Raw genomic sequence first — 25,624 nt, 5'->3', positions numbered from 1 at the left:
GGAGTAGGTGTGGGGTGCAGGTTTTGATATCTAAAGGTGTCTCTTTTTTTCCTTTCTTTTTCTTTCTTTTTTTTTTTTTTTTTTTTTTTTTTTGCAGAGCTGGGATTGAACCCAGGGGTATTCTACTGCATCCTCAGGCCTCTTTTAAAATTTTTTGGTCATTTACTTTGAGACAGGGTCTTGCCAAGTTGCTGAGGCTAGACTGGAACTGAGGCTAGACTGCCTCTGCCTCCCAAGTTGCTGTGATTATAGGCATGTGCCTCCACATCCTGCGTTTCATTTATCTTGTCAATCTTAATTCTGCACTGATACCAAATGAAATGTCAAGATATTGCTGTTCTTTTCCCTCTCCACCCTTAATATTGAAGGAGTGGGGGGCAGGGAGGCACAACACCAGGCTCTCTTCTCACCATCGAATAACATAGGTGATTTACAACTTAATGTAACTTAGTCTGAAGGGATCATGGAGTAGTGGCTCTGATCAACTCTTCAGCAACCTTAACATTTATGATGATAACCTACTTGTGTGATGCTTATTGGTTTACAGATACTCTTTCACACCAGAAATTGCACAATTCCTGTAACTATGCTGTGAAAGCCCTGCCCATTGTCATACACCTGTAATCCCAGTGGCTCAGGAGGCTGAGACTAGAGGATCACAAGTTTGAGGCCAGCCTCAGTGACTTAGCAAGGCCTTAAGTAACTTAGTGAGATTCTGTCTCAAAATAAAAATGGCTGGGGATGTAGCTCAGTGACAGAGTACCCTGGATTCAATCCCCAGTTCCAAAAGCAGAAAACCATGTCCTCGTTTAATCAGTGTACTTGGGCTTAAGAGTCTGAAAGGGAATTGCATGGCATTTTGTATCTAAAACCTTCAGACCCAGGTCTTGTGCTACACTGCTTCTTTTCTTGAAGGACTTCAACAACAGTAGCCTTACCAATATCCCTTTTTTAGTTGTAGGAGAGCCTGTGAACATTCCCCTCCATGATGGCTGCTGGACTGGTTGACTGTATTTAAAGGATATGTTTTCATGACATTTTAAAATCACAGTGCCTTAAAACTATACCATAATATAAATTCCTATGGGTAGCAGTTTTTGTCCTTTTACTTTCTAATAGTTAATGATTAATTTACTATTAATGGTTTAATATGGGTTGGTTTAAAATGTAAGCCTATGTATAATCTACCTTTTTTTTTTTTTTTTAAGTCTAGCCTCTGTACGAAGCTGAAATCCATCACCATCATTCAAAAATGCAATGGAATCTACCACGGACTGTGTCTCGGCTGGCACACAGGACATGCTTGGAACCACAGAAAACTGGTCTCTTTGGACACCGCCAGAACTTAAAGGGACCATTACTTTTGAATAACACTGAATCTCAAGTAGTTTGGGTTGAAGATCCTCAAAAGCAATGGCTCCACTTACCTGCTGCCCAGTGCCTTGCAAAGGAGAGGAAGTCATCGGGTACTCAGATACCCCGACAGGGGGTCCTTCGCCAAGAACAGTGGGAGCAGGTGGTTTTGTCCAAGAGGGTTTTGTCGTCCAGTGCCACAGGCAAAGGGACTCCTTCAGAAAAAAAGGAAGAGCTTGATCCTTTACAAGACAAATCTATTAGTCTTTATCAGCGATTTAAGAGAACATTGAGGCAATATGGGAAAGTTTTGATTCCTGTGCATCTAATAACTTCTGGTATTTGGTTTGGAACATTTTATTATGCAGCCATAAAGTAAGTTTTGCTTGATTGACTGCCCTTCACTAATTTATTAGAATGGTCATCTTACTTTTAGTCTTAAATATATATTTTTAATGCTTTAGTGTCTTTCATTGATAGAAGCTAATTGCTTTTTGTAGCTGTTTTTCACATTTACTAAGAATGACTAATGTTTGCTTTCTGCACACAGGCATTTTGCTACATTTTCTGCATCATCTCATTTAATTCTCATGGTGATTTAATGATATAAGTAGTGCAATTCTTTCCTTTTTATGAATGAAACCAATAACTCCAGAGGTAGAACCTGGACAGAAACCCCAGTCAGGCTCCTCACTGCTGTGCTGACGTCATCTGCACACATATCAGAGTCCAGAAGTAAAGTACCAGTCTCAGAAATTTGGTAGCACTATTAGTTCCTTATTTAACGTATTTCTTACAGTGTTTAAAAATCTGGAAAGATACCTGTCTTCTTGGATGTGTGGTTTTGGTGGGAAATTCCAAAGCCTGTCTACTATTTGTTGTTTACGCAAAGAATGGAACCACTGACAGACTTGGGCTCTGACATTACTCACCCAAGTAAGTGTCAGGGAAGGGCAGCTTGTGATCAGAAGTGAATCTGGAAGGCATGGCTTCCTCCCAGTTTTGTAGAACACAAAATCTCTAAGTCCATCATTCTTTAAGTTAAACACAGTTCCTTTTATGGTAAGGTGTATTTGTGGTGCTATGGCTGGTGGTGCATAAGCCACCAATGCTCATGTCCTGGCAGGGCCATGTGCCTGGCCTCGGGAGCCAGAGGGATGGCTTTGCCGCTTCATTCAGCTCTCTTGATGGACTTAGAATTACTTTACCCTTCCCAGAGTCCACTGGCTTTCAGCATTCTGTTTTACTTCATGGCTTGGTGTTGAGGCAGTAATGAGACACAGTGGCTGCGAATGTGAAGCTGCCCTTGGCAAAGCGTACTGCCTCTCAAGATGGTGGAATGGAGTCTGCTTATTAGGAAACATGGGGTTCCAGATGCCTCTTAGCACCAGTTCTGAAAGGATGGGCTTTCTTTACCTTGTATAATTGACGCTGTTCTCTTCCTCTTCATAAAGAATTATTCTTTCTGAAGAAGAACTTTATATACTTTATGGAATTATTTCTTTGTTTATTAATGACATTTTCTGAACATGTTTAATATTTATAGAACTCTTCAAAACTGCCCTTAGGTTTTTGGCAGAACATAAAATTTATACCATTTTTAAATAAAAGTTATTATAGGCATTCAGTCCCACATGATTCTACACAGTGAATTTTTTTCTTGAGCCACTAAGGATTCTTTTGAAAGAAGTTTTGATACTTATTTGTTCCTTCTGGCCTTAGAGGGAGAAAACCTAAGGTTTTTATTAATTGGATACAAGATCCTCATTTGGGCTAATAAAAATAATTATTTTATTGCTGCTGCTTAAGATTTCTTCAGGTGAGGCAGTTGTGGGGGATGATTCTGTCATCTCTTATGAAATACATCCTCTTAGCTTCATCCCTTCTCCTCTTTTTCTGCAGAAGACTTCTGTCTAACCATGGTGGTCAAACTGACCACTTCATAACTGTATGCCTTAGCTGGCAGTGCTGCCAGCCGGGACTCCTAGCTCAGTTCTGGTACAGCCTCCCCTGGCTGAGTGATGGAACCCGGGATCCTGGCTAAGTAACAGGACACGGGGTCCGATGCCTCCAGAACCATCCTCCTTAGTGTTTTTACTAGATACATAGACTTCAAAATAAAGATTGATGTGTTTTAAGTGAAGACTTAATCGCAAGTAATAATTAGAAAATAGAATTCATTGATGAAATTAAAAAAAATTAGGATATGTTCAAATTGCAGATTATCTTTCACTGAGAGATTATTTTATTGCAAAATAGAAGTTAATTGTATTAAATACAGTTTTTTTAATCCAGCCACCAAGAGTCTAGTTATATTTTAGGAAGGCCCCACACACCCCCAACTGGAAAAATGTCTGTTGTATGCTTGTTACTTAGTATTAAAAGCTTGGTGGCTGGAAGGATGAACATCTGCCATCAGGCAGCATTACTGACCAGGTTTGTCTCAGTTACTCAGCAGCCAGCATGCTGCCTTTCTAGGCACCAGAGAGCACAGTGTTGTTCTATATTTAGTTAGAAAGTTCTGAGGCTTTTGAAATACTTTATTTTAGGAGCAGCTAAAGTAAAAGATTGTATTTTGTGTTGAGCTTTGTTGCTGCCTGTGTCCTCTAACCAGCAGAAGAGTTCTTCTGATCAACACAGCCCAGTAGTGACAGTGTTGCCCCTGCCTTTAGAAGCCTGTATCTGGGGGCTCTTTCTGGTTCCTGAAGGTGCAGTTGCACACTCAGCCAGGGTCCAGGCTGATGTGCACTGTACTCTCTCCGGGCAGTGAATGTGCTTTGACCTGTACGTCTTTTGAGCCACCTGTAGAGCTGCCAGGCTGTGGGAGCTTCAGAGTAGAAGGTGACAGTGGGCATTCCTGTTTGACTTGGACCCTCATTAACCATGTGCTTATTTCCTTATCAGTAGCTTGCAATGTTATACCTTGTGCAAGGTGTGTGAGTTTGTTATCTCATTTTTATGATAAAGGAGTTTTTTTAATCACTTGGGTTTTGTTTTTTGGTTTTTTTGTTGTTGTTGTTGTTTTTGCCAATTGTATCTTTTTTCCTTCATTTTATGATGTTAAATGTATAAATTTTATACAATGGGTTTAATTGGAAACTAGGAAATAATTAAATAATTTCATAATGGTATTGGTGGGTGATAGAAGAACAAAAGTAGCTTGTTATGGCAGGATGTTACCACATAACTACTCTAGTGACTTGGTTAGATCCATATACAAAAGCCAGCTCTAGTGGCAGACCGTACCTTAGTGGGATGTGTGGTAGCTTTTTCACAGCTATGGCACATACTAAGCAGATCTGCGTAGAGCAGGGAAGGTTTATTTTGGCTCATGGCTTCAGAGGTTTCAGTCAGTGGCCTGGCTCCAAGGTGGAAGCATGGTGGGACGGAGTGACAAAAGAGGGTTGTTCAGCTCATGGCAGCCACAAAGTAGAGAGCAAGGAGGGACAATCATAGTCCCCAGGGGCACGTTCGTAAGGCCCTACTCCAGCTAGGTTTCACCTCCCACTAATGTAATCACGTTATTAATTGGTCAATGGATTGATCCACTGATGAGGTCAGAGTCCTCACGATGTAATCACTTTCTTAAATCCCCACCCACCTCTGAACACTGCTGCCCTGGAGACCCAGCCTTTAAGATCCAGCACCTGCGTCTTTGGGGAACATTTTACATCCAAACCATAACAGGGTATTATTATTATCTAGAAAGAGATTTGGAAAAGAATTAAAGGTGCAGATAGACAAAATCAGATTGAACTTAAAGAGTTGATTTTAAAATTTATCTCCAAATGTTCATTCCACTGTTCAGATTTCCTTTTATTTTTTATAATAGGTAATTTTAATGGTCCTTCATTGATGTCCATCAGCAATGTCTACTGAAAATATTCCCTGGTCACTTAGTATCATTGGTGAAATCACAAAAGAGCTACACCTTTTCTCTAGTTCATCAAATTATTCTTTAATATTAAAAAAAGAAATTTATAATGACCATGATAAGGGTCAGGCAATTCCCTTTTTTGATGAAAGAGGGTAAGACACAGTCATAGAGTAGCCATCTGGGACCCTCCTTAACCAAGAGGAAAGCTCAGAAACACCAAGAGTGGGATAGAGGGACGTTATGTTCCCCTTGCAGTGATGCTCCAGCTGGACACAGCTCCACCTATCAATGTCCTGGGGGAGATGTCAACCTGAGGCCAGTTATGAGAAAACAATCACAGAAACCCAAACTGAGCAGTGCCATACCCGCAGCCAGCTGCCTGCTTCAAGTTACCAGTGCCAAGAAAGAAACCCTGGAAACATGTCCGGGAGGAAGGAGACTAGAACAAGGGAAAATAGGACGACTGGGACAATTTAGGGGATTTTAATGTAGATTTTGTATTCACTTACCACATACTATTGTGTGTGCTAAATTTCCTAAAGGTGATGATTACGTGAAGTTTACACAGGTGAATGTCCTTGTTCTGATTTGGGGTGGAGGTTTGTAGTGTCTGCAAAACCTGTGCACTGAGAGAGTGGGAGGACAAGGGCAAGTGTAGTCAGGAAACTGAAAATGCCCATGCTGGGGCTCGCCAGCTCAGCGTGGAGGCCCGTCTCCCCCTCCCCTCCAAGAATTCATTGCAGTGTGTAGTAATTGTTCTTTACCTGCCTTTCAGGTCTTAGAATAGAATCATCCTTTTAGAATAATTGAGTTTCCACAAACCCACAGAATCATTTATTCTCTGTGTAATAGCACAATAAGTGATATTAAAATATTCTTTGCTCTTATGATAATGGTATAGACTTGACATGAATTGTTAAAGGTAAAAATCTTATGTCTTGAAATGTGAGTTGGGTCATTGTAAAGAAGTAATATTTGGGTGAGGAAACAAAGATCAGGTAAACGACTCTGAGCCTCCTCTTAATTTACTTAAAGCTATTGATTTTGCTCTAATAAATGCTTCTACTTGCTAAATATGCTAATTAGGACATCTGTGTTTAGATGGTGAGACATGGCACTACTCAGAGGCTTGTGTGGCTACTGTATATTGTGTTTTGAATAAGATGTTGTCTTAGAAGTGCTTAATAATGCAGAATTAGCTTTTAAACAAAATTTATAAACAAATTATGGTAAATTTGTGGTTGTGTGTTTTCAGATAATCTCTGAAGGCTTTTTATGTATAACTTCCTTGTGCTTCTCTCATAGAGGAGTGAATGTCATTCCTTTTCTGGAGTTCCTCGGGCTGCCTGACAGCATCGTGAACATCCTGAAAAACTCCCAGAGTGGAAATGCCCTGACAGCATATGCCATGTTCAAGGTGGGTGCCACGGCGGACAGCATCCCTCCCTGCGAGACTGCCTGTCAGATCTTCATAGTTCTAGTGACTTAAGTTGCATTTCATCCTTTACGTGTCTGATGAATAACTCAAGTCATACAGTTTCCAAGTACAAATAAAATGATGGCTCTAGGAGAAGTGCCTTAAGAAAAGCTGGACCGTGACCTGCCGTGGTAGGCCACTGGGCGGCTGTGTGTTTTCAGGGCTTTCTGGATAGTTCCTCTGTTGACACTTTGTCTTTCCTTCATCAGAGCTCCACAGGCCACCTGACGTGTTAGCAGGAGTCAGCATGTAGCCTCCTGTTTACAGTAACTCACCTTTTGTAATGTAGCTCACCTTTTCTTAGTAAATGAAATAGTGAAGTTTAATTGAAATTGTTTTATGTGATGAACTTTTCTTAGATTTGTCAGATGTCCTTTTACACATGAATGATCTATAACTGCTCTGGATTCAGACAACATCATGACTCTAGTTTCTACTCACACAGGTCTTTATTTTGGAAGGAAAGGCTCCTTGTAAATTGTGACATTTAGCCAAATTAATCTCATTTTGTTTAGTTCACAAAATCTTATGAGGTTCTATGATGCTTCTACCTAAGGGAAGAAAACAGGTAAAAAATGTTTGGAAATTAGATGTTATTTTACTTCTATTGTATAAAAATGCCTAGAATTAGAATTTATAGTATTATTCAAAAATAGCATTGTTTCATTCTGTCATCCTTACTAGAGTCCTCTTGAAATTTTAGATTTCCTTTTATAATAATGACTTGAGGGCCAAAGCTTAATTGCTAGCGTTTTTCTACATTAAAATGTATTAAATTCATAAATTATCAAGTTTCTAATTACATGGGTATAATTTAGCCTTAATATACCAAACTAGCATGATGACAGTTTAAGCTATTTCCCTGATCCTCTTTGTTCCTTGTCCCAGGCACCTGTATCCTCTCTTTAAGTTCATGTCAGTCTCTGTGAGGTTTTCTTTTTAAGTGCTTGTTTTCTTTATTTGATTATGAGCTTCAAGGAATTCAGGATCATATCTTCATTCTCTTTGTTTTTACTATTCCTGAGACTACATTTTGTAGGCAGAACCGTGCTCGGCCTGGGTTTAGGAAGCAGAGACTGACTGGTGCAGTGGTGTGGGCTGGGAAATGAGGGGACTTTCCTGAGTGTTTTCTGTAATGCACAGTTTCCCAAAAAGGACAACAGGCAGAGATGTCTTGCTTCCTCCAGTCAAAGCCCCAAAATGGCGTGTGGCCAAGGCGAGGAAGGTGGCTGGGTGCACACCTGAGCTCCCTCTTGCTCATTAAATGCACCTATAGTTTCATGGGTCAGACTCACCAGCCCCTGCTCTGAACCAAGTGCCATCTTAGGTATTGGGCAAACACCAGTTAGAACAGCACAAAATACCTGTCTGTGTAGAGCATAGACTTCAGTTGTGTGGGGACAGACTGGGGAAGCATTTGGAGAGACGAAAAAGATTAAGTTAAAAATGTAGACAAACAGTGTGTGCAGCATTTAGATGGTGGTAAGTGCTAAGAAGAAAGAATTAACCATGAACGGAGTATGTGATGTATGTATGTGTGTGTTTTCGGAGGCAGGGGTGCAATTGTAGAGGGAAGGTGCGATTGAGAAGTTCAGAGCGTGGTTAGGCAGCTCCAAGGGAGAAGTGTTCCAAGCAGAGGAAACCACAAGGACCAAGTCCTGAGACTGTAGAGACTGGGGGTGTTTGGAGGCTAGTGGGAAGCCATTGTGCCTGGAATGAGTGAGTGTGAGAGAGCCAGATCAGTCACTCACTGTAGGCACTTAGGCACTATTGTGAGGACTTCAGCTTTGCCTCTAAGGGCATGGAAAGTTATTGGGCAAGTTTAAGCACTTGATCTCTGTTTCAGCAAAATCACTTGGACTGCCATGCCAATAGGCAAGAGCAGGGTGGAGGCAGAGGGAGCTGGCGTGAAGCTGGTGCAGTGGCTAGGCTGGAGTTCTGGTGGCCAGGTACCTGTGGTGGAAGGAGAGGCTGTCAGAAATAGATGGATTCTGGATGTATTTTGAAGGAGCTAATTGGTTTTTCGGATTGTTTGGATGCAACTTACATAAGAGAAAGGGTGGGGGTGTGGTCTAAGCTATCTCCTTGGTTTTTGGCCTCAGCAACTATGATGGAAAAGACTGAGAGGATCAGGTCTGGATGGACAGTTGAGGTCCACAGGTGAGTTTTGAGTATTAAGTTTTGGGATCAAGTCGATATGCAAGTGGAAATGAGTAGAATATACTAGAATTCATGGAAGGGGTTCAGTCTGGGGATGAAAATTTAGGAATTCTCATTGTACAGATGGCACTAAAGATATGAAAGTGGACAAGTCAGCATAGGGATGAGAAAGGGAAGGTATGGGGACCGCGTATTGTCATGCTGTGCTCAAACACAAGTGTACAACAGGCATCCACAAGCTGACAGGAAGCCAGGTGGGGTGGTCCTGGCACTCTGTGCAAGATGCACAGAGGAGCTGCCGTGGGGGGGTCAGGCTGAGCTGGGGCTGGTTATACTTGACAGTGGGTTTGGTTTCCTAGAAGTTTGGGAGCTGATGCAAGTGGGTGGTGGGGAGGCCATATGGGAGCCTGCCAGAGCCAGGGCAGGGGCAGAGAGAGTTCGTGCAGCTCTCCTGCAGCTGGATCCACATGTAATGGCAGCCCCTTTGCCTGGGTGAGTCCCTTCAGCCAATTCATCTCCTGTTTGGTTACAGTCCTTAAATCTCTGTGACTTCACGGAATCTCCTGGCTAGACTTCTAAGCCTTAGGTGAATTGTGAGGAGAAAGTAGCATTCAGCCTGGAAGAGTCAAAGGAGCAAGGAGCAGGATGTGGAGTGAGACTAAATTCAGCAGAGAAACCTTTGGCCCTCATTCCAATCCATCACTGAAGAAGTTGGCCCAGTTGGGAGCATAGAAGCAGGTGTGCCTTTGTTATTGTTTGGGGCACCAAGCCCTTTTTCTGATTTCCAGGTGAACATGCCCCCCAGGCCTACTAGTGTGAGGGTAAGGGCATCAGTGTTGTGGACTGCAGTAATTCTTTAAGTCATGGGTTAGTATAGGGACAAACATTGGTAAAGTGAGTTCACAGAAGAAGCATCCCTTGTTAGGATAGAAAAGATTATAGAATGTTGCTACGTTACTCTTATGAAGCAATGAATTATTTGTACATTGGTTATTACCAGGAATGTAAATTTCAACTTAATTTTATTCATAGTCATAATCATGTGCTGATCTGCCTGTTGGCTTTTTTCTTAAGATTGCAACACCCGCGCGCTACACCGTGACCTTGGGAGGAACCTCCTTTACCGTGAAGTATTTGCGCAGTCATGGATACATGTCCACACCACCCCCTGTCAAGGAGTATCTACAAGACAGGATGGAAGAGACCAAGGAGCTCATCACAGAGAAAATGGAAGAGACCAAGGATAGACTCTCTGAAAAACTACATGAAACCAAAGAAAAAGTTTCTTTTAAGAAAAAAGTGGAATAGGGTGCCTTGTATAACAAATTATAGAAAGTTCCTGCACTTTAACCCTCTGAAGACTTTGGGCAAAGATAACAAGCTTCTGATTATTTTTTGATTAGTTGCCTAAGTAGACCAGTTCTCTGAGGGTTAAAGAATTAAGATACCTTTTTAAAATTTTTAAAGTTAAATATCCTACAAAAATCAGTGTTTAAGAGGAAGAAATGAGCCTAGTATAGGATTGTATATCAGTGGCAGAAGGAAGCAGTGGCTACTGTTTTAGAATCCAGGGTTCTCTTCCTGGGTCTTCAGGATCTCTCTGCTTCATGTTCTCCAGTGTGTGCAGACCAGACCGTTGACTTCTTGAATAACCGTGGCCCGTAGGCAGAGTGCTGATACTGGGGCTTAGTCTTCGTGTTATTCATTAAGGTTTTAACTATATTCAGTTCTCTGTGGAGACAGACTTGCACCTGTGAATAGGAGGGTATTAGACTTTCTATGAAAAAGATCTAAAGTTTACTTACTAGTTAAAAATATAATCTTATATGAAGAAAGTGGAATAAAAATTGAATCCTATATGTAAATAAGATGAATTGGTTACATATAAGTGAAAAATGGACCCTTTCGAGATGATTTTTACCTGAAGCTTGTCAAAATCACTTTTTTAAAGCAATTATACAGCCAAAATGCTTTTTCAAAATTGGGTATTGGTTGTGTTCACTTAGAATATCACTTTCCAGTGAATCACTTCCTGTCGTCTTTACCTAATCTTTCAAGGAGAATTCAAGGTTTTATTAAGTTTATGGTTGAAATCAGATCTTCTTCAATAGCATCTCAGGCTCATGATTCCCAGCAGGGAGAGATTTGTGAGACCACAGGTGAGACCAGGATACTGTGGGGACAGCACTGCCCCTGGGCCAGAGGGGCCTCCTCCCAGAAAGGTAGTGCGACCTCCCAGTATCCAGTCTCAGAGCTGGTGTTGATTTCATATGGAGTGAATCTTACAGTTGTGGCTGCTGCTTTCTCTCACATTGAAGGAAAATACCCTTGCTTTAGTGTTCTACTTGATTGTTTTATAGCAAATCTATCACTATCATTAAACTCTTTGCTTAGAATGAAATCTAGTGGTTGTCAGAAACTATGATTGGGGGTGTACTTGGGTATGTGTGTGTTTTCTTTTATACTAACAACTTCTACTTCAGTTGCAGAGGAGGAAATGGCCCTTTCAGAGGCCGCTGCAAGAGAACGTCAGAGATTGCCTCGTGGCTATCCTGCACAATCCCTACTGTTTGGCAGGATTTTCCTATCAAATGTAAAGTTTAGAAAATAGTTCAAGGCTGGGACTATAGCTCAGTGGCCTAGCATGTGTGAGGCACTGGGTTCGATCATAAGCACTACATAAAAATAAATAAATAAAGTCATTGTATCCATCTTCAACTAAAGAAAAACATTAAAAAAAAAAAAAAAGAAAGAGTTCAAAGGGCAAAAATGTTGCATTTGACACCTCAGATTGCTCTGTAGGAAGTCCCTCAGGGACTGTGCTGTGTGGTTAGAATCTTCTTGGGTTGGGGAGTGGTGCAGGCACAGTGGTGCCTCTGCTTTGCTGGTGCGGGGTGCAGTGGGCTGCCTCATGTTGATGGCACAGTGTCAGATTTAAATATGGTTACACATGTGAGCATGTCTGTAAAACAACTGGGATATGAAACGCTAAGATAGTAACAAATTTCTTGTTTCTTTTTATCCACTTGAGTGAATCTTACAGTTTCACTGGGTTAAAATTGGTGTTACATGGAATTCTTTTTCCTAAGATAGTTTCCTTTTACCTTTCACAATTTACAGGGGATATTAATTATAAGGATAAGTTGGGTTTATTAGACGTTATTGATGATTTTGAGACTAAAATTTGCTTTTCCTGAGTAGGTATCTTTTATTAAGTCTATCTGAGTTTTGTCAGCTGTCCAGTTTCATAATTGTGTTTATCGAGATGCAGAAAATCAGATACTGCTTAGGCATGCTTTGAAGGTGTGTGGTTAAAAAAAAAAAAAAAAAAAAAAAAACCTCTGAAGATTTGGGAAGTTCTGTGGTCATTATTTAGCATCATGATGGAGTGATAAAAATGTTGTTGCCAGCATATTCTTAATTTCTCCTTAAGGCTACAGAGAGCTTAGAGAGAGGGGCCCTTTAGTATATTGAGTTGGCAGTATTTGTTGATAGTTGGCTTAGTACCTCAGGGCTCCATGAGGCAGAACATCATGGTGGAAAAGTGTGGCAGAGGGAAACAGAGAGAGGTCTCCACTTGCCAGCAGATCATAGTAATGTGCCAAGTTAAATTATCTAATGTGTAAAATATACCGTGCATTGTGTATAATGAGCCTCTTTCATTTGCAGTGGGCCTTATGCTTTGGATTCATTCACCTATGGCTGCTTGAGCCGAGAGAGGCCGAGCAGCCTGCGCCTGATGTGCCAGTCCACACTCACTGGGAGGTAGCTTATGTAAAATGGACAGAAAGGGTTTGCTTAACAAATTAATAATAACTAAATAATTAAAATTAACAATACATTAGGTGAGAGACTTAGTTTTATTCAAGGATAAGAGCAAAACCAACCTTTGAAAGTGTAACATCAGGAAATGTCCATTACTGAGGCAGCCTTCCTGTTGCTCCTTGCTCTCCCTTCATTCACATCTTCTGTTCTGAACCTTAACCAACTTCAATGCTAGAAAATTATCTTTGGAAAACAGGTGCGTGTGGTAGGTGCCTCTCAGGCCTGGTGCAGGTGTATGTGCAAGTGGCGGTGGCAGGGTAGCGTCAGGGCCCCAGTGCTTCTGTGGACTCATCCCATTCCTGAGGAACGCAGGGACACTCCTCTGCCAGTGACTGGTGCTGTCACTCAGCTCCTAGAGCAAGAACTCGGCTTCACCCTTGTTACTTTATGAACTTTTCCTTCACTTTTTAATCAAATACAATAGTGAAAGCTAACCTTTTACTCCATTTTTGACAATTTCATAAAGCATGGCACATGAAATAATGACAATTCTGTATCTTCCCTTATACCAATTGACCTGTAACTCCTTAAAACCAACCTCAGATTCTTTTTTGCTTTTTCTTTTTTACAAAGGAAATGCAGCATTTTCTGTGTACACACGTATTTCAGCCATCCCTGTCAGGATCATCAGTCACTTTAGGTGAAGCTCATGTAAACCCACCCTGGCTTGCAGGCCCCAAAGCCTGTATTGCCTTTAACTGCACGTGGGAAATGTCCAGGTGGCCCCTCACCTGACAAGAGACCCAAGCCAAAGACAGGGCATGGCAAGTGCAGCCTCAGCTTACCTAAAGAAGCCTGGGTTCCCAGCAGGTGGGCATCAGGCAGAGGCTGGGTGGACCTGGGGGTGAGGTGGGGCCTTTGTGTCTGGACTTCAGAACATGTTTGCTCAATTTGCTAATGTAGATTGCTAGAACTTTCTGTGCTTACAGATGACTGCTAACAGTGGAGACAAATACAACTTTGAAAAGACTTTGTTGGCAGGCTAAATTATATAAGAGCCCCTGATACAACTGTGGAGTTTTTAGCTTTTTAAAAAATGTATGCTCTCACTAGTGAGGCCTTCTAAAAGTGTATTTTTAATCGCAGCTATGCTGTGTTCAAATGATTAAAACTGGAGCTTTCGCACTTCTGACATTTTTTTGAAAGTGAGAGTGTAAAGTCGGGTGAACGAGGTTTGCATTATTAGGGCAAAAGCTAATGTCTTGACAGAAACATGGCATTAAATCTGAATTAACAAATGCAGAGGTTTTACTTTGGGGCTGCAGTTTTTAAGTATGCATTTCAATTAGAATTCATTTAAACCAAACAGATCAAAACAGTATAATGAGGGAAATCTAATCATGATGTTCTAAGTCACAGGCTCATTATCAAGTGTTTTGTGTGTATCATCACAGGCAGAATTGCGTTTTATTCCAGAGCCACTCTGGACTCTGAAAGGTTCCAGAGTATCAGCACCAGAACAGGGCAGCCTGGCAGTGTGATTCCTGGTGAATTTGGCATACCAGACAGGTAGCAGCTCTCCTTATTTCAAAAACAAGCTAATGAGTAAAATAAATTGGTCAGAGAGAGCCAGGAATTGCTTAGCTTCACAACTGAGAGGAGTTTGGGGCAGGCAGCACTGGGGTCCAGTGGAGGATCCCCCGGGTCGCTAGGCTTGGAGCATAAGCAAGCCCAGGGCAGTAGAAACTTGTCAAGGAGAGGGTGCTGCTGTTAGGCCCTGAGCTTGACCAGAAAGCCACAGAGAAAGTGGACACTCAGTGCCCCCGCCTGGCCTTGTGAGCACCTCCAGCATGGCCTGTGGTGGAGGCTGCATGGGTTGGTTCTGGTTTTCTGCCTTGGGGCCTTTCCCAGAGTCTTCAGAACTTGCCCAGTTCTCATTCAGGGTGCCTGGGAAGAAGGGAACCCCTCAAGGGCCACCCTGGATGATGGGAGTGGAGTCCCAGTCTCCTGTCCTACAAGGGCATGGCTATGTGGCTTGTCAAGACAGCTGACCAAAGAACCCAGCCTAGCAACACCTCTTACAATTCTCTAGTTGTCCTTTGGGAGTGGCTCCCAGATCCTTTATGGGACCTTAGCTTTGAGGCAAGCCCACACCAAGCCAGTCCCAGACTGACAGCATACCCGCTGGCAGAGGGGAGAGAGGGGCCTGCTTCTCAATTGTGACAGGAGGGCCCTAGGGTGACCATCAGGTTGAGACCTAGTCCTAAGCCCCCATTCTTTCCATATAGAACTTTCTCCTGGAGGAAAGTTCATGCTGGCGCCAGTGTGAGCAGGTCTGGGGGTCTGTAGTTCCCTCCTGAGCTGCTGCACCAAGAGCTTACCTAATTCATCGCCAAGCAGTGTGTGGCTGGTGGTCACCAAAAAAAATCTATTCTTACCATTCCTGTTCCTTCTCAGGGCTCTTTTCTAATCCCTTTTCCAAAATATTTTGGAGGGTGACACTGGGAACTAAGCCCAGGTGCACTATACCACTGAGCTACCTCCCTTTTCCTGCCCTTTTTTTTTTTTTTTTTTTTTTTTTTTGAGACAAGGTCTCACTCCCTTGTCTCTTGGGATTACAGGCATGTGCCACCTGCTTGGCTTTCCAAAAGGAAATTGATTCATAATAAAAAATGGATGTTATAAGTGGGATTTCAGGCCCATACAACTACTTTGATAGTATTTTTTAAATTTTAGTTTCTATTTGTTCATTATAAGTACATAAAAAGGCAATAATGAATTGTAGCCATGCTAAGTTCACTTGTGATGAACTTGGTAGGTTGTGTAGGGTTTTGTGCATTCACAGCCTCCTCATCTGGAATCTACATGCTTATGTAGACCTTAGAACATTGCCATCTCAGTGCAGACTGTGGCCTGTGAAGCCCTGCAGTGCTGAGGAATCTAAACCTGCTGAGGCAGTTTGTCCCATTGCTGAACAGCTCTCCTCAGAAACCTTAATTCCCATTCAGGTCGAGTCTCCTTTGCTCACTGTGTGACAGCCATCCACAGTCCCCTGTGGGTCCACCGTTCTCTTGGCAGCACCACCCCCCCACACACACCGCCCCAGGAACCCTCTCTGAGTGCTCTGTGCAGGACTCAGAATGAGAAGAGAATCTTGTGAAGTGACCTGACCAGAGTTGTTTCTGGCACACTTGTCATTTGGTCAAGAGTGACAAGCTGAGAGGAGCCTCAGCTGGGGACCATCAGAAGTGCTTCTCTGGGCCCAGGCTCCACTCAGTGGTAGAGCACCTGCCTGGCCCGCGGAGGCCCCAGGCTCCATCCCCAGCACCACGAAATAAGAAGTGTTTCTGTGAGAGGTCCTAAACATGTCAGTTTACACATTTGTTGTGACTAAAAGATAAACAGACAAACCATGGGACAAATGTATGTCACTGATTTTTTTTTTTTTAATGATTTTGTGCTATGGTTTGACCACAGCATTAAGAACGAGCAGAAAAACCTGATTTCAAAAATGACACACAGCACTCCGCAGAAGAACATTTTTTTTTTAAGAGCCTTGCTATTACAGACCTTGGGCTTAAGGACTAATCCCCAGTGTTCAGGTGAAGGAGGTGGATTACAGGAGAGTCAGGGATCTCTCTGCACCTGGGAGGTATGTTGAAAATTAAGCACAAATGGTTGTTTTAAAAAAGGACTTTAATGACTTCTGATTATCATAGCTCACAAAGATTGAAAAGTTCAAATACAGCTGTACTTTTTTAGTAGATTGCTTTATTATAAAAATTAAATGAAGTAAATGCTGTGAATAATATATTTTTAAACAGCTTTAAACTAGACAAGAATACAATGACAATGTGAATTTTGAAAGCCATGAAAATAACACAGTGATACAACAACAAGCATGTTAAATGGAACCAGTATCATGGACTAGAAGGTCTTGGCCTCAGTTGGGTCTGCAGAAAGAAAGCAATGCTGTGGCTGCACAAGTTGGTACCTCTACAGACGTGTCCAGAACATTCTCACATGCGCCAGACCCAGGGTGGCAGCTTCGTTTCTGAATCTCGATGCTGGTCCCAGTGTCCCCTGCAGGTGCCAGTGGTACTGCCTCCTGAGACCCAACACAGATGGGCACTTGTTCATGGCGCTTTCAGAATTCGCTAAAGGAAGGCCAACCTAATCCTAATCCCCCAGCATTTGATATTTGCATTGTAGAGGTGTTAGGATTAAGGATAACCAGTAGTGACATTTTCTGGAAGGTAGAAGGATGATTGTATTGTGACTTTCAAAAGTAACATCAAAGCAAATTAAAAATATGGACTCTATTAGACTATTCCAGTGACAGAATAGACTGGGATCATGAATCAGATGGGCAGAACTGTGTGAAGTGCCCTGCTGGACAACACTTGATGCCCACGCCAACATTCAGCAGTGGTTTCTATGGACACGGTGTTACAGACCTTTTATTTGTTTGAAAAAAAAAAAATAGACTCTGAAGAAAAACAGGTGATAGTGAGACACCAAAAACTGAGCTGAAAGAGGCATGACTTCATGTGCAACTGGAATTGTAACCTCTACCCAAAAACCCCGCTGGCATTTTGGGTCAGGACTGACATAGGACAACCGCAGGGATGGCTCGAGCGTCCTGGCCTGGCTGGCTGACGCTGATTTTCTGATGCTAACCCATGGCACACACTGTTCCTGAGACCGGGGTCCACCACACGGGTTGGTTTTTCCTGAGGTGCTCTCTCCCTACAAAACCCCCTCTTCACTGGCTCCACAGCTTCAGTTCACAAGAGGAAAAGGCACAGAGAAACTCTGGACACACATGGTCACAAATGCCCCAAAGCCCAACAGAGTCCTCTGCTGCAGGCCGGCCCGTCACTCTGACATGACAAAACCCTGCGCTTCTCACTGAGGCCCAAGCCCTTCACGCACCACCAGGTAATGTCTGCTCACAAAGCAAGTTGAAGTCATTTTTTTCTGACTCAAATATAACTAACGCTTGTCCAGCTGAGCGTTTCTAAAGTGACTAAAATAAGAAGCATCTAGTGGCAACCATAAAGCTGTGCGACTTCTAAAAAATATTTTCAAAGTGTTTTCACAGCAAAGATGCAACTCAATTGCTATATATACGCTGGTCATAAGCTGTCGCTTGTTTGTTCAAACTTCTTTCCCTTGTGTTATAATATTGGTATTTAATAGGAAAATAAACTGCATAGACTTTATCTGTATGCATCCATTTGCAAATTTCCTTACAAAAGAGGACCAAGCACATAGGCATTCACAAATTCTATGCCATTTCTGTTAAAATTGGTATCATCTATACATTATAGTACAGTATTAACAATTTTTGTTCTACCCATTGGGTAGGATATGTGCATAATATATTCAACTTATATACAGCACCTTACAAATAAAAACGTAAGAGAAGACAGACAACTGAAGAAGCACCATTTTGAGTGAGGCACAACAAAAGTCGGGGCGTGGAGCACAGGAGCAGGGCTGGGTTGCTGCATCTGCTGAAGCCAGACAGGAGGCACCTTGACTGCTTAGAGACATGCAGAGCTGGAGATGACAGGGTGTCACACGTGCACACTACTCTGCCCAGCTCAAATGCTTGGTGCAAAGGCCAGGGGAAGAAGGCGCTGCGTTCTCAGCAAGATGTCCCCACGCCGGACCAAGCCTCTGCCGTGCACAACTCAGGATCAGGGGCAGCAGCAAGTGTCTAACCCTGGCACTAACATCAACCTGCACTAAGCAAGAGCTTTAGGCATTAAATGACATCTTGAATCCTACCACCTGTGTGCTGCCGAAGGCTAGGAGGGCACATCTCTGGTCTCGGGGCAGCTGACAGCCTCTAACCTGCCGCTGTGACCTGGGTGCAGTCAGAGTTCCTTTTTTTCTTTTTCTAATACAGACCGCTTCATAGATGGGCATGTTGTCCTTGCTCAGGGGCCATGCCAATTTTCAGCGTTCCAACTTAAGTATGTGTGCCTCCAAAGCAAGCACCAGGCAGTTTCGTGATTGGTGACTGTGTGGGCCACTGTTAACTACTGTTCTCAAGCTGAGAAAAGGATGCTGCCTTCCTTGCCACCTTGTCACCCAGCAGTGTCCTTTTCCCTAAGCAGGCTGAAGGCATGGCCTTCTACTGCAGTGTGAATAGGAGAATTAGGGGGCTGTGCTCATGAGACCTGGGCTTGGGCTTGGCTCTAAGCACTGGCTTCAGTCACTTAGACAAGAAAAGCAAAAAGATAGCAGAAAGCAAGTATCCTCACATCCCTTCACTCACACTGAAGAGGTTTGGGGATTTTATGAAAGTGTGATAGTGTGCAAGAGAGTTATACTCAGCAAGCACCAGCACAGCACACTCGGTGGCCATGCTCCCCCAGTAGCATCAGCAGAGGTGACAGGAGACTGTGGGTGACTACTGCCATGTGGGGCTGCCCTCTGTATCTATCAACAAGTACATACAAGTTCAAAGCCGGCCTCAACAACTTACCAAGGCCCTAAGCACACAGCAAGACCTTGTCTCTAAATTTTTAGAAATGGGCTGGTGATGTGGCTTAGTGGTAAAGCACCCCTAGGTTCAATCTCCAATACAGAAAAAAAGAAGTATGTGGACTGAGTGTATTTTCTTAAGTCCTCTACCCAGGAGCCTCTCTGAAAGAACTGTTGGATGGACCATGGAGGGTCTACTGGCTCTGAGGGGAAGGCAGGGGTCAGAGTGGAATCCTCTAGATCAGAGCTTTCTGAAGGTCCTTCCTTTTGAACCCCTCTCATTCTTAGAAAGATAAGAATGAAACAGTTATCTGGGGACCCAGTGCCATTGCTGCTCTGAGACCTCCCAGGTTACGGTGGGCTCGCATTTGCTCACTCAAGTTTGAGCTTCAATAGTAAGCAGTGTATCCTCATGGTACATCTGTTCTCGGCTACCTTGAGATTTTTTCCTGGGCTGGTGTGTTATGATGGGCAGGGGTGTGTGGAAGGACAGAGAGCATGCTTGTCAAACTGCTTTATCAATCAATTATGAACATGAAAAATAAATCAACTAGTTAACTCATTAATTTTCCGCATTGGTGGGGATGGAAGCCAGGCCTTGCCCATGCTAGGCCAACCCTCTATCCTGAGCCATGCCATGCCCCAGCCAATGGTGGAGCTAATGGGTAAATTCACTGGTTTTTCTAGAATTGCAGGCGAAATTTGGAATGATGAAGTCATGAGCTGATCTTCTCACCTGTGTCTCAGGGGACACCTAACTGATAATCCAGCCATCAACTTTTTAAATGTGTGATTTGTTTCACAATCTCTTGCTTAAAGATTGCTTGGTATTTGGAAAATGCTATTGTTTCTGAACAAGCAGAGGTAAGCCAGAAGACAGTTCCTACAGGTGGGGTTCAGCAGGGCTTAGGTTTAGAGCTCCCGGAAATCCCAATGACAAGGGACAAAAGTCTCAGTGGTATGCCTAGGAGTTTCGCTCTCTAACTGTTGTAGTGTTCTGTGGGAATAATCCATGATTATAGACCTTTCAGACCCTGAATCGCTGGTTTCACCAGCACATGGGCTTGGCCTGCATCACCACAAACACTGCTCGTTCAACACCTTATGAGCTGGGAGGCCACAACCTTCAGAAGAGCTACTGATCTAAATCTCCTCCCTGTGTCAAGGGAAATTGACTATTAATCCAATTTATGACCTTGGCTTTTAAACTAATTCATTACTGAGGCACAGCCTCAAAGACCTTTCGAAGTCAAGCTTCACTATGTTTGTGTCTTTGCAACAACTGATTAACTTACAAGGCAATTCTCTAGGGTACCTGAAGGGTGGGGGACTCCTCTTTTGAAGGATGATTAAAGCTACTTGAATTAAATGATTGTTTTGCCAATACTATCGACATCTACAGAATGTCCTTACACTTGCGAGGCTACTAAAGAATTTACAAGTCTCAGGCCTTAGCCCTTTCCTGTAGCAGGTAGGAAAGTAAGACTCATGAAGCCATCTGAGGTGGAGCTAATAGGTGGATTTACTGGCTTTTCTAGAACTGCAGGCAAGATTTGGAATGATGAAGCCGTGAGCTGATCTCACCTGTGTCTCAGGGGACACCTGACTGATCATCCAGCCATACCAAGTCCCCACCAGTGAGATCCATTCTGGATGAGTGTCTCCTCACCTTTGTGTCATGGACCCAGCTTCTCTCAAATACAGATGTGACACCCAGGGAGTGAGGGACCTTTCAGGAAGCCTTCAGAGTCATGAAAAGGGCCATCTCTGGCCCCAAGACAACCCCTGCCCTGAGGGCTGGTTTCTCCCTGCTTGATAGAGGCCTTCAGAAAGAAGGTCTTTGGAATGAAACTGAAGCCAACCTCAGAATTTCCACTGCAACCCTCAAACGCAGTCCTCCCAGGCAGGGTCCTGGGTATGAGCTGACAACTGCTGGCCATCTGTCTCTCTCCTCCTAGTTCTATGGATGTTACTATGTGAAATGTATCCATCTAAGGGAAGGTCCAAACCTCAAAACAAATGCAGCAACTTACCTACTGAGGAAGTAGCAGAAGCAAGCAGCAGATTGGAATCAGACAGGACAAGGGCTTGCAAACAGTCTCCAGCTCTCAGCAAGCTACACAGAGACACGTGTCTGAGGAATTGCCTCCAAGAACACAGTGACACACACACACACACACACACACACAACTTGACATTCAAGCCGCATAGCTGGTAGTCACAGGTCACCATTCCATTGGTCTTGTTATGTGCAGAGGCCAGAGAGGCCCAGTGGAAAGCAGCCTGGCCACTGTAGATAAGTCCTTCGCTTGGTGCAGAACATGTTAACCTGACCAGCTGCTGCTGTGACAAAGCCAGTGCTTACAACTGCAGAAGAAAGTTTTTTTTGTTTTGTTTTTTATCTGTGAGAATGAATGTTTGCAAATGTTAGGAATATTAAAACTAAGACAATATATAGAATCAGTTCTGGTTGCATCTTAACTGCGGGTTGTGCTTTTTGTCCTGTGCTATTACAGTCACAGCCCCACCTGCCCCTGTCCTCTAACTGACCCCCTGGTCCTTGCCATCAACAGGGAGGCTGCTGGGGGCAGGGAAGGTAGAATCCCTGTGGGAGTTTAGGCAGGTCTGCAGGCTGAGTTCCATGTGACATTTGTGAAATGCAATGGCTTGTTACCATGACTGGTAGACAAGGTGCCCTTCCATCAGTTCCAAGGACCTCTGCCAGCATGGCTTACACAGCAAGTGCTGGGCAAGCTATATGCAGGTGGCCGCTGGGAGCCTCCGGGTGAACTGACCGGCCTTGCAGAACTGAACTGAGCTACCTGGGAAAGGGGAGAGGCAACGGGACACACTGAGAGTCACATATTTCAGCAGTATGCAAAATAACCACCTTGCATTTTAAACAATTTATTGCAAAAAAAAATATGTATCTGAATATATTTCATGCTACAGTGAAAAAAAATCTAAATTACTGGAGGAACTACACTGCTGGCGGGCAAGGGCGGCACTGCACGATACTGGATACATAAATGCATTTGTTCATTTTTAATAAAGTATGCAGCCTAAAACTAGCAGAGTAATTCAAATAAGCCAGAAATGCCGGAACTTAGTATTTCCTATCTTCCATTCCAGCGTCTCCTGGTGCCTCAGTGATGCACCAGGTAGGATGCAAACTCCTGCAGCAAGCAGCACTGGGCTGATTTACAGAATTTGGTAAATATTAGGCTACATCCCCAAATACGCTTTCGTGTGTGATTCTGGGATCACTCTAGGCTGTTCTTCGGGCCTAATAACCACCCACAGGGAAAAGACAAGCAACATACAGAAGTTCACGCAAAACAGTTCCCTCATATATATTTTAAACATCAATAGTGCAACTTTGGAAACACACCATCTCAACAAAGAATAGCTCCTTGCATTCATCTAACTTCTCCACTTTATACCTTGGCACACAAAACAGGAATTTTGCTTCATATTTTTAGAACAAAATAAAAGTTCCACACCTTGGGAGAAAAAGCCACAGGGCTGATTCTTCCCCATGATAATATATCATAACGCTTCCTTCTTTATTCAGTTAGTTACAAAACAGGCCATTCTGGCCTCATTTAATCTATGAAGTCTCCTTTCTGAATTAAATAAATCAAATACCTCTGTGGTTCTATTTCATGATATCTTCAAAGCATCCCTTCTCTGTTTCCCTAACCACCCTTTGCCAAAATCTTCCTTCCCCCATCCCCACCCTGCCCCCAAATCAACACCATTGGCGGTCAGACCGGATGGAAGTCCGCATTGTCTCAGTCTCCTTCGCATGCAACTCCCCTGAAAGGAATCAGAAACAAAGACCGTGTTTGCACATTTGGTTTTACTTAGTTGTACCACGTGAAACCGGACAACACCGTGCGCTGGAGGGTCGCAGCCTCTTCCCCTCCTCGGTTCCTCGCCTCGATTCAAGTGTGCGTGGAGGGGTCAGACCAGGTTCCCGGGCTTCCTGTCTTTGCCCTTGATGGGGACTATTGTGCTCTCTGAATTGTTCTGCTGAAACTGCAGTCTGCTGCCGCCCTGTGTGTTGCTGTGCTGGTGATGGAAGAAGGAGGCGCCTGGGTAGTGGCCCATCACCTCGCTGTAGGTGGGGGGCGGCCCCTCCATCCTCCCGTTACTGCTGCAGGTGGTCGCGCTGATGCCCGAGTTGCTGCTGGGCGGGCAGGGGCCCCCGTTGTACACGGAAATGTCTATCAAATCACTGTCAAATATGGTTCGGTTGGGCGGGGCCCTCACAGACTCTCGGTTGAGTTCCATCTGCTGTTCGGGGTCCCGGAGCTGCAGGGTGCAGGGCCCCTGGTAAGGGGGCGGCTCTTCCCCGTCCGACAGGGAGATGGTGGGAGGGAGGTCAATCTCGTGCTGCACATAGGGGTAGGTGGGCTGGAAGCGACTGAACCGATCCCTCTGGATAAAGGACGGGGCAGTAAACCTGTCCCTGGCCCGAGGGGCGTACATGATCTGGAAGGAAAAGAGGAGAGGCCTGAAGATGCTCTCAGCACAAAGAGATCAGGGTGGAATGTTCTCATCCCTTGGCCATCCTCTCCCCCACCCTCGCAGACAAGACAGGAGAAGACTTCCAGGAACCCAAAATAGCTGTCCTATCCCTAATGACTTAGGCCACTCTCTATGCCAAGCTACAGTGTATTCGGGACAGTTGTGCAATGGAGAGCCGCAGCCGGCTGGGAATCTGGGTGAACAGTTAATTGTGCAGGTTGGGGCTACACTTTCAAGGGTTCAAATGGGACCCAGCAGTAACCCCAAGAGGGCGCTGAACAGGAAAGGAGCAAAGAGGGCCCTGCAGTTGGCTCAGGACCTTGTCCAGGCCTTGGTGGCTGTGAGCTACGAGACAGGCCACCAGCTTTCTCAGGTCCCTGCCAGCCCCTGCCAGCCAGTTGAATGGTCTTAATATTTTCTGTAAAAACTGGGAAAGTGACCTTTTTTCTTTCAATTTCTAGACTTTCCCAGTTATTTGGATTCTGGATATATGTTTCCTTTATGGCTTTTAGCCACTAATATGAAAAGTATTTTATATTCAAAGTAAATATGATTATAGTTTTTTCCAAAAAAAATAAATCCAGGTAGTGGATTTTGTAAGATGTATCTTACAAAATCCTCTTGTTTATTCCACCATCAAAATTTCTTTGCGGAGACAGATCTTCCAGGCACAAGTGTGTGCATGTCTATATGTATACTCGTATATTAATACATACATATATATATGTATAGACACAAATATAGTCACTGGTTTCTCTCACACCATTATTTTTAACTTAAAAGGAAAAAAAAATCATGTTTTAAAATTAAACTTGTTGATGGGGGACTACATCATTATTTGACATGTACAAACTGCCCAGACCTGCCAAGCCACATCACTGGGCTTTCAGGATCATGCAAAGATAAGGGATTCCTGCTCTTTGCAAGTTAGACCAGCATAAATAACGCCCTAGAAGATTCCAGGGGAAATCTCTCCTTCTTAACCAAAGTTATAGGCCATGTCTTAACCCCAGGCTGTGGCTGTGACTCTCCCTCCACCCCTTCTGCCACCCCCTTACCTCAGAGGCCCCTGGCCGTGGCACCGAGCTGCCTGAAGGCCACAGGCACCCTTCCTGAAGGTGGGAGGGGAGAGAAGCAAGGAACAAGAAACAGAAGAGAACCATTAGTCTCACCCCAGTGGCAGCAGCACCCAACAACCTGAAACACAACTTACTGAAGGGGGGTCCCCTGGCTCCTTGGACGGTGGTCAACCTGTCTAGAACTGGAGTAAGAAAGAACTGGTCCTTCGTACCACTCACACCCAAATGGAGGGCTGGGACAATAGGAAGAGTTACCAAACGTATTAGTTCCTGGCCACAGTGGACGTGGAGCAGATTTGAAGTCTATTACTGAATCTCTACACTCATGTGCTTCAGAATGACCATGGAACCCTGTTCAGCCGCTGCCTGGATTTGGGGAGTGTGGGTTAACTACTCAGGCAGAGGCTGCCCCAGCCCATATGCCCACATGCTGGGGCACTCAGCACAAAAAACCATTCCCAAAGTCTGAGTGCCCCTCAAATGTCCCCAGTGATTTTATTTCCCACAGGTATATTCACAGGTATAAATGAACTATAGTTGTTTCATGTATTTCCTTCAAAAGTGTTTGGTGAGGCTGACTAGCAGCAAGCGAGAGTTACTTCTAACACCATGAACATTCTCTCACAGAGTCCTTGGGCCCAGGTTTTGGTTACTTGGAGGGCCAGCTGGGCTCTCAGCTACAGCCCTAAGCTGTCTGTTACTGCTACAGAAGCCTGTATTTTTGGATTCCCAGGAATATGTATGCTTGACCTTTAGAGATCACTCAGTCTCCCCAGAGCCCAAAAATGTCCCTAAGTAAAGACCTCCACAGTCAAACGCCCCAGCCCCTCAGACGCAAGGCCACGCTATTCTTTTCTGTGGCCAGCGTCCGTTCTAGTATAA

At 43.9% G+C, this 25,624-nt stretch overlaps 2 protein-coding genes across 12 annotated transcripts in view; one reads left to right on the top strand and one right to left on the bottom strand.

The window, feature by feature from the left end:
* Positions 1-11,268, top strand: part of Fam210a (family with sequence similarity 210 member A) — a 33,492-nt gene extending 22,224 nt beyond the window's left edge. Inside the window, exons 2-4 of one of the 2 annotated variants that reach the window (XM_046462719.2) lie at positions 1,209-1,728; positions 6,536-6,647; positions 9,942-11,268. In XM_046462719.2, coding sequence (XP_046318675.1) covers positions 1,253-1,728; positions 6,536-6,647; positions 9,942-10,175 — 822 coding nt within the window. In that variant the 5' untranslated portion in view covers positions 1,209-1,252 and the 3' untranslated portion in view covers positions 10,176-11,268. The remainder of the gene's footprint in view (positions 1-1,208; positions 1,729-6,535; positions 6,648-9,941) is intronic. The other variant, XM_046462720.2, reaches the window with a different exon arrangement.
* Positions 11,269-16,310: 5,042 nt separating this feature from the next.
* The window catches only part of Ldlrad4 (low density lipoprotein receptor class A domain containing 4), a 369,921-nt gene continuing 360,607 nt past the window's right edge, over positions 16,311-25,624 (bottom strand). For all 10 annotated transcript variants that reach the window (XM_046462795.2, XM_046462797.2, XM_046462796.2 and 7 more), the window contains 2 exons: positions 24,722-24,775; positions 16,311-23,627 (listed from right to left, as the gene is read on the bottom strand). In XM_046462795.2, the coding sequence (XP_046318751.1) occupies positions 23,097-23,627; positions 24,722-24,775 (585 nt within the window). In that variant the 3' untranslated portion in view covers positions 16,311-23,096. The remainder of the gene's footprint in view (positions 23,628-24,721; positions 24,776-25,624) is intronic.

The sequence above is a fragment of the Marmota monax genome, unplaced genomic scaffold (genome assembly GCF_021218885.2).
Source record: "Marmota monax isolate L192 unplaced genomic scaffold, Marmota_monax_Labrador192_F-V1.1 WCK01_AAM20220418_F8-fsc00180, whole genome shotgun sequence".
In the NCBI taxonomy this organism is placed as follows: domain Eukaryota; kingdom Metazoa; phylum Chordata; class Mammalia; order Rodentia; family Sciuridae; genus Marmota; species Marmota monax.
Note: the sequence above shows the minus strand (reverse complement) of the source record. Positions and strands in the feature narration are given on the sequence as shown.